The 17,991-nt window shown below is 38.4% G+C and overlaps 1 protein-coding gene across 3 annotated transcripts in view; it reads left to right on the forward strand.

The window, feature by feature from the left end:
* The window catches only part of LOC116255403 (tetratricopeptide repeat protein SKI3), a 66,245-nt gene extending 56,282 nt beyond the window's left edge, over positions 1-9,963 (forward strand). For all 3 annotated transcript variants that reach the window (XM_031631202.2, XM_050078420.1, XM_031631203.2), the window contains 6 exons: positions 4,782-5,155; positions 5,231-5,325; positions 5,864-6,100; positions 6,217-6,851; positions 9,137-9,340; positions 9,553-9,963. In XM_031631202.2, coding sequence (XP_031487062.1) covers positions 4,782-5,155; positions 5,231-5,325; positions 5,864-6,100; positions 6,217-6,851; positions 9,137-9,340; positions 9,553-9,728 — 1,721 coding nt within the window. In that variant the 3' untranslated portion in view covers positions 9,729-9,963. The remainder of the gene's footprint in view (positions 1-4,781; positions 5,156-5,230; positions 5,326-5,863; positions 6,101-6,216; positions 6,852-9,136; positions 9,341-9,552) is intronic.
* The last annotated feature ends 8,028 nt before the right edge of the window (positions 9,964-17,991 follow it).

Consider the following 17,991-nt stretch of genomic DNA (forward strand, 5'->3'; position numbering starts at 1 on the left):
AACACTATCAACAAAGGACTATTTCTGTCTTCCTCTTCTATATTAGAATTAGTTGCTTATACAGATGCTGATTGGGGTGGAGATCCCAACAATAGGCACTCTACCACTGGTTTTTGTGTGTTTTTAGGTGATTCCTTAATCTCCTGGCGATGCAAGAAACAAAATAAGATGTCACTATCATCAACAGAAGCTGAGTATCGTGCGATGGCAACTACAACAATGGAGATAGTGTGACTCAAAAGCTTATTGAAGGACATGGGAATTCATATCATGAATCCTGTCAAGCTTTGCTGCGACAACAAAAGTGCAATCTATATTGCTAGCAATCACACATTTCATGAAAGAACAAAGCATATAGAGATGGACTGTCATTATGTTCGTGAAGAGTTCCTTCAGAAAAACATAGATCTCTCCTATGTTCCCTCTGAATATCAACTAGGAGATTTCTTTACCAAGGCTCTTGCTGTTGCGAGGTTTCAATTTCTCCTTGGCAAACTTTCGGTTATCACACCGTAAGTTTGAGGGGGGATGTTAGAATGTATGTATTCCTATATCTATATATATATATATATATATATATATCTATGTGCATGTACATTACATATATTAGTGTGCTAATATATGTCTTACATAGATAGATATGTGTATATTTTAGGGTACTTAGGTCATACTTGTAATGTTTCATTTTCTTTTATGTATTTTTCTATTTCCTTTTTACACCTTTATTATTAGTTAAGAGAGGAAATAGCTGTTGGGCCTCTCTCCAACTGCTAGAATTCTAGCCGTTGGAAATGGCCCAACAGCCATTTCCTCTCCTCCTCTCTTCTTCCCTTGTATTATAAATAAGGGACTGTTGTCCCCTTTTAATGTATGGCTTGTTAAGCCACATCTTGTAGTTTTTGCCTTGTTTGGCTGAAGATCAATATATTTTCTTTATCTTCTTGTTAGAGGACTCTTGTGTATTGCCTTGTTGAGCTAGTGGGAGATTCAAGAGTGATATTCTTGAAGTATTTGCCTAATTTGTGCCTGATTTACACCCTCGTAACATAAACTCTACCAGTGAGGGGGTCAATACATCTGTATCCTTTTTTAGTAGGGGAATACCCAACAAACACACCTTTGATAGACCTGGGATCAAGTTTTTTAATATTGGGGCTGTGATTATGTATAAAACACACACAACAAAAAACACGAGGAGGAAGTAGAAATGGTGGACGACTGCCAGGAAGTAATGAATAGGGAGTCCGACCATTCAGAACACGACTGGGCATGCGGTTGATGAGATACGCACTAGTGAGGACAGCATCACCCCAATAGTGTTTAGGAAGATTTCTTTGAAACAGAAGGGCCCTGGTGACATTAAGAAGCTGGCGATTTTTTCTTTCAGCCACTCCATTTTGTGGAGGGGTATAACTACAAGAAGTCTCATGAACAATCCCCCTTTGTCGAAGAAAATCCTCAACAGACTGACACATCACGGGCATTATCGGACCTGAAGGTTTTAATATTGCCACCATATTGAGTGTGCACAAGAAAGATGAAAGTCTCTATGATATGAGGAACCTCACTGCGATCTTTTAACAAGTATACAAAGGTAGCCCGAGAGTAATCATCAATAAAAGTGATAAAATACTGAAAACCTTGACGGGTATGAATTCCCGAAGGCCCCCACACATCTGAGTGAACCAAAGAAAAAACTTCATTAACACAACTAGTAGAAACAGGGTACGAAGCCCTCACATGTTTGGCAAACTGACACACATCACAAGAAATCAAAGACAAGTTCAAAGAAGAACACAAATCGGGAAAAAACTGTTTCAAAATCCCAAAAGGTAAATGCCCAAAACGTTCATGCCAATACAAAAAAGACTGAAGACAATCTTCTCTCTGTTTTTCTGTCTTGCTAATCACTGTCATAAGAGCTGTAGCCACATGTATGGGAAGACGGTATAGGCCATCAGACGCCAAACCAAACCCAATCCTCTTCCCTGTCACCAAGTCATGCAAAACACAACGGTCGACAGAAAAAATAAGTTCACAGTTCAGCTTTTTAGTAAGTTTACTAACTGACAAGAGATTTAAGGGAAACTGGGGAACATGTAATGCTTCCCGCACATGAAATTTGTCCAACAAGGACAGAGTCCCTTCGCCTGCCACAACAGTAGATGAACCATCTGCGAGAGAAACTCGTTCCCTTCCCGAAGATAACTTATATTCATGAAACAATTTTGGGTTACCTGTCATGTGGTGAGTGGCACCACTATCCACAGTCCATTCCCCCATAGAAGAGTTACCTGTATCGTCAATAACTGCAAGAGCTTGATTAGTCTTTGTCTCATCAGGTGTCGCGGCCTGGTTGACATCGATCCGACCCAAGTAGGCCCTCAGTTCACGAAGCTGGTCAGCAGAAATGGAGACTTTTTCTCCACTGAATTTTTGCACCTCAGACACAAGCGTCCTCCCAATAGAAGACCTCCCTTTGTTTTCCTTCTTCTCTGGATGAAGATCCCAACAATAATCCACGGTGTGACCAGTCTTCTTGCACTGAGTGCATCTTCGAAGGGATCTAGACGGGCCGCCAGGACCACGACTCACAAGAGCGGATCTCTCGTGATAGGGCACAAGATCCATCTTCCCCTCATTTGTAACAAGCCTTCTCTGTTCTTCCGCTTCAACACAGGAGTACACATCTTCAATACTGGACACCTCTCCTGAATTCAGAATCTGGCTTCTAACACCTTCAAACTCATCATTTAAACCTGCTAAAAAGAGGAACACCCTGTTTTCCCATTCCTGAGCAACCTGAAGTGCCTGATCTTGGGGACAATGCCAAGGAATATCAGAATGATAGTCAAGCTCTTCCCACTTGGCTTTCAAAGCCCCATAGTACTCTGCAACAGAAGAGTTCCTTTGTCGAAGGCCATAGACTGTCTTCATTATTTGGTAAGTACGAATTGCCGTTTTCTTTTGGCCATACATTTGCTCTAGGACCACCCACATGTCAGCCTTCTTCCGAAGGATAAGGGGCTGAATATCGGCGGAGACGGAGTTGACAATCCAAGTTTTCACTTGATTATCCTCAAGAAACCAAGTATGCCACACACCACTTGTTCTTGCTGGTTCAGGGTTGCTCCCATCGATATAGGCCATCCGACCACGAGAAATAGTTCTCCTTTGTAAGGCGAAGAGTGGTGACTTGCATGGGAACATTCTCAGTTCTAAAAGCCCCGATTTCAGTTTGATTTGTGTTGACGGTTGACGAGGAAGAAGCTGCCATAATCACAGACCAGTCTAGCAACGGGCACGGGCGGCGGTAAAACACGAGAGGCACCAGCGGAATACCAAAGGGCGACGTCCGGTCGGCAACAAGGGCAGCGACAGAGAGCAAGTCTCGGCAACAAGGGAGACAGGAAGCAGCAGCACAACAGAGCACAAAAAAGAGCAGATAGGCAGGGAGCAGGCAACGGACAAAACGAAGGAGAACGCCGAAACCTCACCGGCGGTAGAGACAGCAAGAGGGCGGCGTCGGAAAACCGAGAGAGCGGTGCTGGGCGGGTCGTCAGAACCAGGCGGAGACAGATCGCCGGAACCAGGCAGAGGCAGAGGCAGAGGCAGAGCGGCGCTGGGTGGGTTGCAGAACCAGGCGGAAGCAGAGGGCGGCGCTAGGTCGCCGGAAAAAGGGCGACGCTGGGCGATGCGTCGGGTGACAGAAAACGGAGGAGAGGGACGCTGGAAAAGGGCTGGAACCTGAGCGGCGCTGGGCAGGTTGTCGCTGGGCGGAGGCGTCGGGTGCAACGGGCGAAGCTCGGGCACGTGCGTCGGGCGTAGGCGTCAGGTGCGTGCGATGAACAGTGTCGGCCGAGATGATGAACAGTGCCGGGCGAGTCGATGAACAGTGCCAGGCGATGAACAGTGCCGGGCGAATCCTCCTCCAACACGAACAAAAGACAAATGACCAACCAGTAACGCCGGAACTTCACGGCTCTGATACCATGTAGAAACACGAACAAGGAGAGAAAGAAAACGACGATCACGATGTAACGTGGAAAAAACCCTCAACCCTCTCTCTTAAGATTTCATTAACACCAAAGATTAGGGTTACAATGCTACCTATAAGTATGCCCTAATAAGGACATACTGGATCGGGTCCAGATCTGGACCCGTATACCAATAACCTTCAACATATATCAAGTAAACTATCATGACATGCATTAAATGATTTTGCTATGTTAGTATGTTATATTTTGGAATTTATTTCTTCTTTGTAGTTTTGTGGCCATGCAATGGTGATCTGCATGTACATTTCCATTAACTTTTTCATACTTGTCATGCATTAGACTAGAGTCATATATGTTGATAGCAACAATCCACTTCTTGTCTTTTTCCAGGTTTTAGGGGTGTACTAACAGAAAAAGGAGATGTCTAACAAATGCACCTAAGACTGTACAACTTGTACAACCTACCTAATCAGTCAACTGGTCATGAACCATCACCCAACTGATCAGCAGGTCACCAACTAGGTCGACTGGTCACTAGGTTGGCAACAAAACGAGGATGTCCATAAATCAACATTATATTTAGTATATCAAGTAGACTATCAAGTATCAACACAGGCATCATATGATTGAGCTATGTTATGTCTTGGAATTTATTTCTTCTTTGTGGTATATTATGGTCATGCATTGGTGATCTTCATGTATATTTCCATTAACTTTTTCATCATTGTCATGCATTAGGGTCATATATGTTGATAGTGATGATCCTTTTCTTGGTTTTTCCAGGCTTTCTGGATAATAGAGGCTTGCTCATATATGCAGTTGCATTATGGGAACTTGGTAAAACTGATCGAGCTCTGTCTATTGCAAAACATCTGACTGCCTCAGTATCATATTCAGATCTGAAAACTGCCGCTGATGTATTCGGGTTGATATGCAAATTGCTTTATCACATAGTGGGCATGAAATACACTTGGCCCGTTATTCTGAAAAAGAAGGACACTTTGTTACAAAGGTCAAGGAATGTTTTTCTCATTGCTTCAGTTAAGGCTCTCAACACTAGTGAGCATTTGGAAACATTTTTCTCAAGTGGAATCGAGTCCCTGCTGTCTCATGAGGAGGCTTCCAAACTTCATTCCTTGATTGCCATGGCGAAATGGGTAAATCTCTGATCAACAGTTAACGAATTATAACTTTGATGACAAAATTTATTTTGTATAGTTTTGGATTGGCAGCTTTCATGCGGATCAAATCGAGAAGTGGGGATTTCTTGTGCTAAGAAACATCTTAAAAGGTCCCTTCACATCTACCCTCATAGTGTTTCAATAAGGTAACATTCGTTCGGCTAATAGCAACATTCCAGGAGTTGAATATTTCAGGTTACCATCATCTTATGTCGTACAGGCCGTTTGAATTCGTAGGGAAAGACCCTAGTTTTAGGAGGCCTGTTTTGCCCTGGAACCAAGTTTATAGTGAACCCAAAAAATTTGGATGTCATTTACATCATTTTTCACTAAAAATAAAAAATCAAGAAAAATAGAAAATCCATTAGCCATTTGCTTGCTGGTGGTAGATAGAAAATGACCAATAGTCAAAAAGGAAAAAAGTCTTGGGAATACCAAGATGGCATGAGCATTTTTGGTTGACTTTTTTGACCACCAAATGTTAAATGATAGTGGCATGCATAAACTGGTATCGTATTGGATTTAGTAAAATTTAGCTTGTTGACTTGTTTCTTTTCTGCTATTGTCTTCCATTATTCAGTGTGGTTACTTTTCTTTATTCTAATTCTATTTTGTCACCGTGAGCATGTGCTTTATAGTTTTTACTGGTATAAATCGTAGTTCTTGTTTCTGGTTACACCACAGGAATCAATTAAGTTCACTTCTAATATGGGACAAAAACTGGAAAGCTGCTCATTGTGTCTCAAACTGCACAGGCATGGGCACATCCATGTACTTGACATCTAAACTTTCAGAACCTTCATATGAAAATCTTGGTTCTGCAGCAGTTTCATGCTATTCCAGCTGTTCCAGAAATACATCCTTCTCTACATGTGAGGATCGACATACTTGTCGAGTGAAACCAACACATCTGTTGCAGAAGTATGACTCTTTCGTTTAAGTTGCTTAATTCATATGCGATATTTCTTTAGTTTCTGATTTGATTCTTCACCTTAAGTTCTTTATCTTGGTGCTGTTTCGCTGTTCATTTCTAACAGATGGTGTCATCAACAGCCTTGGAACCATAAGCCGAAATATTTGATCATTGTTACTTTTTACCAGGAAGCCCGTGAAAGGAAATTTCCTCGACATATTTGCTACATGCTAAAACGTCTTCTCATGTCTGCTTTTGCAAGTGAGACTTCTGCTGGAAACTGTGAAACTTATCAGAAGCTTATGCTTCTCCTCTGTGCTTCTGAACTCTGTCTCCAATGTGGGGATTATTCTGGATGTCTTCACTATGCTACAGATGCATCACAACTTTCTCTCCCCAATGGTGTTCTTTTCTTTTCACATTTTCAGTTATGTAGAGCTTATTCGTCTGTTGGTGACTTGGGTGCACTTCAAGTTGAGTATCAAAAATGCCTGCAAATTGGCACCTGCTATGAAATTGGCTGGTTATTGCTCAAATTCCTTGAGTGCACATTCAAATTAAAGTCTGGTTCAAATACAATTGACATGAACTTTGAAGCTTGTCTGAAGGAGAAGGGTAGCTGCTGGTACAGGTGGATGGCTCTCTTCAATCTAGTGGACATCCAGATTTTTATTTCAGATCAGGAATTTCTCCTTGCAGAAGCTCTTCTTCGTCGTGTTTGTTCTCATCAAGTTGATGCATGTCTTTTATTTCTCCATGGTATGTGTTTGCAAGAAGTGCATGTGTCTGATCTTTCTCTAGATGTCTCGTTAGAATCACTGGCATGATCTATTTTTCTTGGTAATTATTCACAGAAACTGAATTTGTTTCGTGCAATTAAAAGAACAAGGCTAATTTCTTCGCTTTTGTGATGACATAGTCCAAAACTGACCGAAGTGCTGGATATGGGAGATTCTAACCTACACTTGCAATTGGCCTTGGTTTGTGCTGTAGGAAACTGCATTTATGACTATTTTCAAGTCCTACTCCACACACTTGTGGTGTTACAGTATACCTCTTTTATAGAAATTAGAAAATATGTCTTGGGTCGTAGGTTCAAGTATTGAACTGTATTCTAGTATTGATTCAGATGTCCCTACTGCTCAAAGCTGGCTCAAAGGCCACACGCCAAGACACTTTCTATATTGGTTACAAATAGATAAACCTTCTGTATTTCTCAAAATCTTTAATCTATGAGTATTTTCAAATCCTATTCTAGACACTTGGGGTGTTCCGTGCATCTTGCCCAGATTGAAAAGTTGCTTCTTAAACTCAAGGTATTGGCTACCACACATGCATGCAACATAGGCACACATGCACATTACACACACACACACACACACAGACATTGGTATTGCTCATTGGAGTTTTTTAAGTCCCTGACCTTATTGTATGTTTTTTGAATCCACCCCTGAGGCTATGCACCATGTCGCTCAGGCATGCCTTGGTCAATTTTTTTTTCTTTCCTTAAAACTTTTAATTGTGTGTCATCTTATTAACACTTTGGAAACTTAACATCTTGTAGTGATCATTTAGTTTGAAATGTTGTGCAAGTCCACACTCTAGATCATCAAAGAAAGAGACTATGTCATTTTGCTTAATTAGCAGGGCATCTAATAATTGTCTTGGAAACTTAAATTTCTTTGCATGCTCAATTACCTTAAAATGTTTATTCATTAAAAAAACTGCATGCTTAATATATCTGCTTTTCTCTTGTCCATGTAGCTGCATGATTAAATTCAAATCGACAGGACTGCACTGGAAGCACTTATGCACACATACACATCTTTCTGCTACCAAGACTTGAAATTGCTTCACACCTATCTTTGCACTTGTATTGACTCCCGCGTGACTTATAGACCATTGGATTTGTTACAGCCAGCATCTAGGAGAGAGAAAGTGCTTTCATTAATTTACCCTAATCTTCAATAAAAGAGAGATTAGGGCACGGCAGATTGTCAAAAATACTTCAACATAAATATAAGAAATTATTAAAGAAGACCCCAACTCTCTAATATTTCAGAAAACTAGCCAACGACTCTCTAGTTCCAACATTCCCTGCAAAATGGAGCGTAGATATTGAACCAAATGGGAAGAGCCTTAGTAAACACATCAGTCGCTTGATCTTCTAAAGCCATGTGGTTGTTTGACATTACTTCTCCTTGAACGAGGTGGTTCAGTTCCATATACACTTGGATAAAAACAAATTTAGGTCCTGGTGGCTGATTGCACTCTGCAACCTGCAACAGGCCTGAACTATCACCTGGCCCAATCACGACACAGGTTCTGCAACCTTAAGGAATCCATGTTATGTAGTTGTTATTTTGTCTGCTTTTATGTTTTCCTCTCGAATCACATTGTTCCTGATCCTGGAGACGTTTAACTGTGGTCCGTCATGCTTTTACCCCTCACATCAGCGAGTTGTGATTTTTCAGTGGGCTTTTTCAATTTGAATGTGTACAGGCTTTGGGAAGTATCATTTGGGAAATCTTGGAAATGAGTAACATGTTAAAACTTCAAATGATGTTTATGATGAATGAATAGAAACAGTTAAAGCCTATTTGTGATAATATGGTTACATCTTGCCTTGCAGCTCTAGCAATAACTTCCTTATTTTTGCCATTTCATATGCTGTGTGTGTTTGGTACCTTATGTCATTCACAAAGGATTGACACTACTGCTACTGCTGCTCCTGCTGCTGCTACTATTATTATTGTTCTGTCATATATCTATTTTAATGCTTTTCATGGTATACCCTTGAACCATTCTGGGGTTTACTGATAGAATCACATCTGCATCCGCACCCTGCACCTGTGTCAGATAGGTGACCTGACCCCTTTCAATAAACTAAATAAATTCTAATGAACTATGGATGGTGTTAATTTTGTATACACAGCTATCTCTGGGGAAGCTTCATTGGTGATCCTTGTCTATCATGAATATCTTTTTCTTTTAAAACATGTTTAGAATCCTATGAGTTGCTCAATGCTTCTTGGATTTGACAGGTGTGGTCTGTATGGAGGTTGCTAGGAAGCAGTCAGACTCAAACTTCCTGTCTCTTGCTGTTAAGAGTCTCTCCAAAGCCCGAGAGATGAAAGTTTTCCCGTTGCCAATTGTTTCGGTTATGTTAGCCCAGGCACATGCCAGCGTAGGTGCCAAAAGTAACTGGGAGAGGGATTTGCGACTGGAATGGTATTCTTGGCCTGCAGGTTAGTAGTCTTCTGTTGCATAGCTTGCAAGTTGGTGATGGCTTGATCTTGACTCCTCCTTTCAACCCCAAGCTTGATGTGTGGGATCGTTTTACATGGTTGATGTTTTCTGTCCTGTCTTGACTTTAGTCTTCCAGTAGTTGTCAAGATTGGTTCTTGACTGTGAACTGCTTCTTAGATCATTCTTTTCCTTTTGGTTGATGATCCCACAGAAAACAGGCCTGTGGAGCTCTATTTTCTTATGTATCTAGTTGCCAGACAGTCTAAAGAAGCATCTGAGATCGAGTCATCGCAAGCACCTGTTAAATGGTTCCTCCATGCTATACATCTTAATCCATCATGCCTGAGGTACTGGAAAGTTTTGCAGAAGGTGAAAGGCCAACCTTGAATCAATGTCCCTTGTTGGAGAAAATATGTAATATTTTGGTCTACATGTTCAGCATTTCTTATTATCTTTATCTTGTACACTTTAACCTTGTCTATATACGTTTCATTAAGAGCTTGTTTAGTTGCAGGAACAACTGTTCTTAAAATCTGTGTCTTAAGAACACAAAGAGTTTTTGTCCATATGAACATGTTGTAATTTTGTCATATGTTTGTTTACAAAGATAAAACTTTCAACTTGTCTTGCCTACCATTTGTTTAAATAACTGAACAATCATGTTGAACATATGTTCTGCATCTCTCTCTCTCTCTAAAAGATAAAACATGTGAAAAATTTATCAACTAATAAAGATACATTCTCTCTCTATAAAAAAATCGCTTATGATAAAAGAAAATATCTTTAAAAACATATTTAAAATATCAGAAAATAAAAATATTGACTCTTTTTTTTTCTCTTTCTATACATGAGAGGCTTAAAATCAACATATAATAAAAATAGAATACCTAGTAAAATATGTAGAAAAAAGTTTAAGCCAATAAAAAGACTCTCTCCTTCTCTTTTTTTTCTCTCTCCTTTGTCTTTTCTATATCGACAAATACAAGCAACCTAAAATAGATATGGTAAAAGAAAGTATATAATCAAACCTATAAAGAATATAGAAGCAAAAAAAAAATCTGTCTTCTCCCTTTGTTTTTTCTTTCTTTATAAATATCGATAACCTAAAATTCATACATTATAAAGAAAACATCAATTCGTTATAAACATCACAAAAACATAACTGAAGAGTAAGTTTTCAATTTGTTACATACAAACCACCCGAAAATGTTTAGATACAAGTTTCTGTAAACAATTGTATCTATATAATATAATTATGTGATTAAAGGGAAGCATTTCTTAATTTATTTATTGACGTTTGTGACTTGAAAATGATGATGATCTCATGTGATCAATTAGCCCACAAGCAATTATATAGTTTTTGTCCATTGTATTTTCACCTTAGTCCTTGCATTTCAGAACAATTTATGTAAATATGAGTGATAATACATATGCTTATGTTAATAAAGTAAAAACATATAAAAACTAGGATATATATATATATATATAGAGAGAGAGAGAGAGAGACCTTGGCATCTTGTCGTAGGTTCAAATGCTTTTGGCTCACTCTCAACCGGCAGAAGCAAACAAAGTGTAAGTCATATGTCAAATACAAAAGAAATAAGAAATTCATATACCAAGACAATCTTAAAAACGGAGGACATGAGATCTGTTTAGAAGATGAAACAACTAATTCTCCATTTCTCTCTCCACTGTGACGGTTGTTATCATGTGTAATAAGTCTTCTATTCATTATGAAAGTGCTAATGAAAAGTGCAACCTAGCCATGAAGCCATCTCATTCAACTTGTTTATAGTATACAGTTAATTGGGTGAGCGAGAAGATCATCCCATCGCCCGAAGCCAGGACCGAAGGCCCCCTATTTTTCTTGCCTTCAGGGTCTGTGTCGGTGTCAATGATAGAACGGTGCACCCTTTATAGCAGAAAAAGATGTATGCATTAATATGTATGACAACTGTTGCCCACAACACTTTTAAGCATTCAGTATTATCTAAAACTATTTTATATCTAGAACAATTTTATATCTGAATCTAACAATAAATGGCCAATTCTAATGTTGAAGACCTATACATTACCATCTATCGTTAAGCTAACCTATACATCTAATCTTACCTTATTAGACAGACTACTATCATCAAATTAATGTTGAAAAAGGGATCTATGTTGAGCATCTTAACATGGTGGATGCTTGGATATATACGTCAGATGCATGCTTTTAGACCTATGCTACTATAATTGTGCTTTAGACATCAATCAACAATCAACAGGTAAGACTCGTGAATTCCTCATTGTAGAATCCAATATTAACTCTAAGTCTTACACCATATGTCTTTATTGGATGCTCTTATTGTAGAATCCAATATTAATTGTAAGTCTTACACCATATATCTTTATTGGATGCTCTTCGTGGTCAATCAACAAATGCTGCCTAACAAGATATTAGAAAGGAAGCAATTAAATGGGTTGCTGAACAATATCTGAGAACAAAGCATTTGATATTGACTTTCCATCTCAAAAGTTGTTATTGAAAAATCACCCATCAGTTCAAAATACTGGAAATGAAAGAGAAAGGGTTGAACCGTTGAAGGGTAAGGAAAGCGTGAACTAAAATCATAGACAACAAAATTGTTTAAATGGCAAGCATTCTGAAAACTAGAGTTCAGCAGTCATTAAAGAGGTCATGTTTCTAGATTAAGAGTTCACTGAAACTGTCCCCTAAACCAGGAAATGCAGGATATATCAATTTTTCAAATGAAAGCATCGTTCTAAACACAACAATTGTTCCCATCATAATGGAGTTCAATTAACACCATTACCTTCTCTCACAGGAAGCAAGATAAACATGCAAACGGATTTACAATGTAAGCATTCTTGAATGTGTTTGAGGGAACACATAAAGGTGCAACTTAACAATATGTTGTGCATATCAATAATGACAAAAATAATGGTAATGGCAAGGAATAATTCTGCTATTTGCAGTAGAAAGAGAAGTCATAACATCATTTACTATTGCTGATCAATTTTGTAATTTCTGAAAAAAGAGAATATAGAACGAGTCAGCATTTTCCCCAGCACCCTCTCCTTGTGTGGAATTTCATCCCTTGTGTAGCAAAGAAAAAGAATCACCTTCTTTCCATGTAATATACTGTTTGTTGCTTTGTTCTTAATCTAAAAGCCCCAAAAGTCGGTGGAGTCAATCAACAGTTTCACATAAACCTTGTTGTTGGAGGGAAAACATAAACAAATATGAATGAGGAGAAGAATGAAGAAGAACATCAAATGAATAATAAGAAGGTCGTAAGAAAGAGATATTCCCCATCGAAGGCAAACCATGACGTGTGGGTCTGTATTTTTGTGTGAGCTAGAGACAGAGAGTTAGCTGTTGAGAGTGCAGCAAGATATAGGGAAACTTGAGAGGAGAGGAGTTATACGCTTGAAAGCTGAGCGAAACTGCAGGAAGACGATGAGTTATGGAGGGTGTTGCTTGAAGCGTGAGTTTTGAACAAAAATAGTCTCCTCGCGTTCCAGAGGCATGGGTATTATAGGTTAGAATGGTTTTTTGCATTCTTGGAAGACATAAGAACATGCTGTCCACCATTTCTGTCCAGTGTTTGGTGTGCATCACCCATCTCCAACAATAGGTCGTTCTTGGAAAAACCTGGTACATATGCTAAGAGCCCTCTAAATTACCTTGCTTTTTATTACGGAAAGCAGGCATGCATGTAAACCCTTTTTTGAGCAAGAGTTTCAAAGAAAAATAGCCTCCTCGCATTCCATGGGCAAGGGTATTATAGGTTGGAATGTTTTTTTGCATTCTCGGAGGACACAAGAACATGTCCTCCACCACTTTTGTCCAGCATTTGGTGTGCACCACCCATTTCCAAGAGAGAAGCTGGTTACATATGTCTTGCAGTTAATGAATTTTTCATGCACCATGTCAATAATGACAAAAATTAATCATGATTAATACAAAAAGAAACTTTTTGGTATGAATAAAAAAGGAAATTCTAAAGAAAAAATTGACATATCGTTATAACCAATATACCCCATTGAGCGGCAAAAAAACGTCCTTATTTTCTTTTTATCTTGCTCATATCATTATCTCATACCTCTATCATTATTTTATACATCTTTTGTTATCTCATACACATTATCTCGTACCTCTGTTTAGTATTATCTCATACATATGTCATTATCATATACTTCTTTTGCTATTTCATACACATTATCTTATTTCTTTGTATAATGTTATCTCATACATCTGTCATTGTGTCATACATTATCTCATATCTTTGTTTAGTACTATCTCATGCATATGTTATTATCTCATACCTTTTTTGTTATCTCATACACATTAATTAAAACTTGGTCATTATCTCATACACACCATGTCATTATCTCAAACATTACGAGCATGAGATACTGACAAATGCTACAAGCGACCATTAAAGTAAATATGCATATTAATAATAGGGTTCACATCCGACATAGGCTTGTTATATACACGAAGTGGCTATAGAACTTGGTCTCCTCCAAGAACAGGTCGTTCTTGAAACAACCTGTTACAAAGACCAAGCATAGTCCAAATTACCTTGCTTTTTGTTACATGAAGCAGTCGAGCATATATGATAACCCTCATGGTTTTCGAATGGCATTCTTGGTATCATCAAGGGTAGTAATGCCGAGGTCTTTAAATGTATAGACTTTTCGTCAAGGCCAATGATAGCAAGATTTATCAATCATCGCTTCTTATCAACATCTCAACGGAAACTTGGTCATGATAATTATGGTATTGTTATGTTAAAGCTAAAATCTCTTTCTCTCCTGTTCATCGTTTTACCAAGTGGAGGGGGTGGTGTGTTATAGTCATGTCCTCGATTCAAATAGTGGAGGGTGTTATCTTGATGGTGTTGAGGAATGTTGAGCTTGGGATTAGGGGTGCCATTTTGGATGCTAAGTGGATCGGTTCTTGTCCCTCCCTCTTCCCCGTTCTTCTTTCTCTCATGTTGCTTTAAACAGTCAATGTTGTATCTACGCACCTAGTAAAGTTGACATCTAGTCCTTCAAAAATAGTGGTCTTCAAAATAAGCATGCTAAGTCTGGACCGTCCAGCATTTGACCATTGGCATCGGGCAGCTTGACCCAACCTGTTTTGTAGCAGCTCATTGTGTAAAACATTTGATGTTGCAGTATCCTCTTAAATTATTAAACATTACTATATTTTTTTTTACAAAGAATCGATGTCTTGCCAAACATTGAAACGTCATCTCCCTAAAAGTTTTCTTGATATCCTGCTAGAACAATAAAATATTATATGGCTTTCCTAACATCTAATGTTGAAACATTAAGCTGACATATAGACTAAAGCTGATCACTCAAAACTTCAGTCTATGTTTAGATAAAGATGTTGAACAATCTTAGGCTCTGGTTCAACTCTATTTGTTGTCAGGCCGGGAACTGATTTTGATCTCCTCTGCTATTTAGATTTTCTTAAATTTGCGGGGATAAAACTTATTGCTCCCTAAAAATATACTCTTCAATCTTTTCGATACTACTAAGATCCTGATTTTTGCATCACAAACTCCTTGAACATGATTCTACAGTATCCAAGTAAGATACATACTAAAGCGCATCCAAACCCTTGATCTGATAGGTGGAGTGCACATTTAGAGGAGTTATTCTACACATTAAAGCTGGCCAAGTGAATAAAGTAAATTACGTTGGAGAAGATGGCAAACAATCTCAGTTTTTTTTCATGTCTATTTGTTTAATAGGTTGAGAACAATTTTTTGATGTTGACCTCTATAAATTTGAATTGTTTCAAATTATGGGATGGAGAACTTATTTTTCCTGAAAAATAAAATCTTCATTCTTTTCAACACTAGTAAGATCATGATCAAGCACAAGAACCCCTTGAACTTGATTCTACAAAATCAAGTAAAAACCAGTGATGGGAGAATTTAGTTACAATCATGACTTTGTTTTGAAAAACTTTGACAACCTAAATTAAAATCAGTCAAGCGTAACGTCCTCACCAGAGGACTGAAATTAATAGCACTTCTATCCTAAACTGGAATTAACTAATACACAAGAAAACCTAATAGTCATCTACGAACACTTTATGAGTGTGGATCCCCTTTGTGAAGGAGGGCAACGTGGGCAGCTGAAGAGTGGTGTTGTGGTATTACGATGACTGAAACGACTGAAGACCAAGGGGTGAAGTTGTGCAATTACCTACGTAGATTGGTTAAGTAAACATAGTCACAAAAAAAGTTCTCGCTTAAATGGCAAGGTTTTCTTTTGGTATAATATGATGAACTTAAAGAAAAGAAACCTATGGTAATTTTTTAAAATCACAAAAAAAAAAACTAAAATAAGGGGAAAATACAGTAAGTGAGAAATTAATAACACAAATATCTTTGCAACAAATAAAAATTAAAAAATAAAAACAAGCAGTTTGCCATTAAAAAAGTGAAAAAAATGAATGAAAAGAAAAACATGGAAAAGAGTGAGCTTTTTCACGTTGTTTTTAAACGTTTGTTTTTTTTTTCAAAAGAACGGCCTTTGTTTAAAGTTTTAAGCGGCTGATTTATTTATTGCATTGTTTTCACGTTTTTCTCCAAAAAAAAAAATTGTGACCATGACTAAAACCAATATGAAGGCCATCGATGGAAGCCGCGTCCAAATTTGGTGAGTCCCTGAGATGGGACCCTTCTAGCCTGACCATCGATCATGATATTTAATGCACGAGCTTGCCCTTTTGAGCGAAACCTGGCAAGATTGATTCTGGCCGGAGTCAGAGTCGCTCCCACTATGACTTACGTTTCTGTTCATCCTCCCAGCAAACAATTGTTGTTGGTGGCTTTTGGGTCCCCAATTTTAGACGCGACGGTGTTGAGGTAATCGATAAAAATACTGCTAGAAATATTGTTATTGAGGCTCGGAAGCAGCTGGAGGAGGGATGAACTCTCATAAATCATGTAGACCAAGCTCAAAAGCAAGTAGAGGAGAGGATGCCCATATAAAAATATTATTGATAATGTGATGACCTAAGTTTTCGACACAATTTTTTTTAACATAACAAATATAGACATGACAAACTTGAAATTTTTTTAGTGACATCTTCAGATCCTGCACCAAGACACTTAGACTTAACCAACAAAATATTCACAAAGGCCAAACTCAAACACAATGCCTAGGTCACTAATACAACTCCATCACAAAAATCTAAGGTGTCAATTATGTAGTCCACGATCTAAAACTACTTGTAGAAAGAGAAGGATGGAACAAATTCTCTAAGTACGACAACATCCCGTCATGGATGGAAAGTAGTCTAGCACAATAAATATACAGTTGTGTCAACAAATCCATTGAATACTCATGGCCAACACCCATAAGTCGTTTGACTAACAATAGACCTTAGAGTTATAACTTATTAACATACATGAGGTATACAATATCTCCATGTATTACAAAGTTATATTGGAGGTTCATCGACAATAAACATGGTGATGGTGACGAGAAATCAACATAAAATTTTGTGGGCACAAATCACAATCCGAATAAAACATGTATGTAGTAAAGTCTCTTGAGATGTCTCACTAGAATAACAGGATCACACTACCAACATTAATAGGAGTGGTAGACGACCTCTCTATAAACCTAAGTTGAGGAACTAGGAGATGTCTCACTCTTTTAAATATAAAAGAGTGTACAACCACAATAATCTCGTGTTATACCATTACTTCTCAGGACAAAACCAACCATTGAACTAGCTCGCACTGTCTCAGGACAAAACCAACCACTGAACTAACTCGCACTGTCGTGTTTCTTTAATGTACTTACCTATGGGACTTGCCTATTTTTGTTATTTATTTATCATCCCTACTCGCGGTTTATCTAAAATTCAAGACTGTCATTAACTCATGGAACGATACATCGATGCCATTGTCCGTCGAGATGGCGATACACTTTTCCTGCGTAATTTATGACTTATTTATGGTCTTCACCGCCTGAGGGTTTTACCTAGGTTACGTTCTTCTGCATAGAAAGGCCGGCAACGAGGAAGGAGGTCGAAACCCAGATGAAGTATGAATGGAGGTCACATCAAGTTCAAGTTGAAGCCCCTAATCCAAACTCGAAATGGTTGTCTGCGAAGAACTGGGTGGCCCTGCTTTGGGTGTCAAAATTCTCTCCAGAAGCTATGGGCCATGATTTGACGATGACCTATCGAGAGAGAGCAGAAAAACAACATATTTGCAGCACCGATGTTACTGATGCTATCTTTACACGATCATACGGAACATGCTTTGACCTGACAAGCGCCCTCACGCCCGACACGGTCGACCATCTCTCCATTTGTTAATGTCATTTATATTCTTGATTTTTAAAAAAATTGGCCCAATGGTTAGGATGGAAGCAATGGGCGGTTGATTTTTGTTTTTAATTAGGTTAGTACAATGGTTGAGATAAAAGTAGTATGTGGTCGGTTTTTATTTTGAATCTTCTTACCACCAATCTCTTGTATTGCAAAACAAAAACATTTAATGTGCATGACAAAGTACGATAAAAAGCAACACCCTAAATCATACTTTTATTAAAAAAGTTGAGTGGTCTTGTTCATTTTGAAAGATGAAAAACCCACTCACCC

The sequence above is a fragment of the Nymphaea colorata genome, chromosome 6 (genome assembly GCF_008831285.2).
Source record: "Nymphaea colorata isolate Beijing-Zhang1983 chromosome 6, ASM883128v2, whole genome shotgun sequence".
NCBI classification, from domain to species: Eukaryota; Viridiplantae; Streptophyta; class Magnoliopsida; order Nymphaeales; family Nymphaeaceae; genus Nymphaea; species Nymphaea colorata.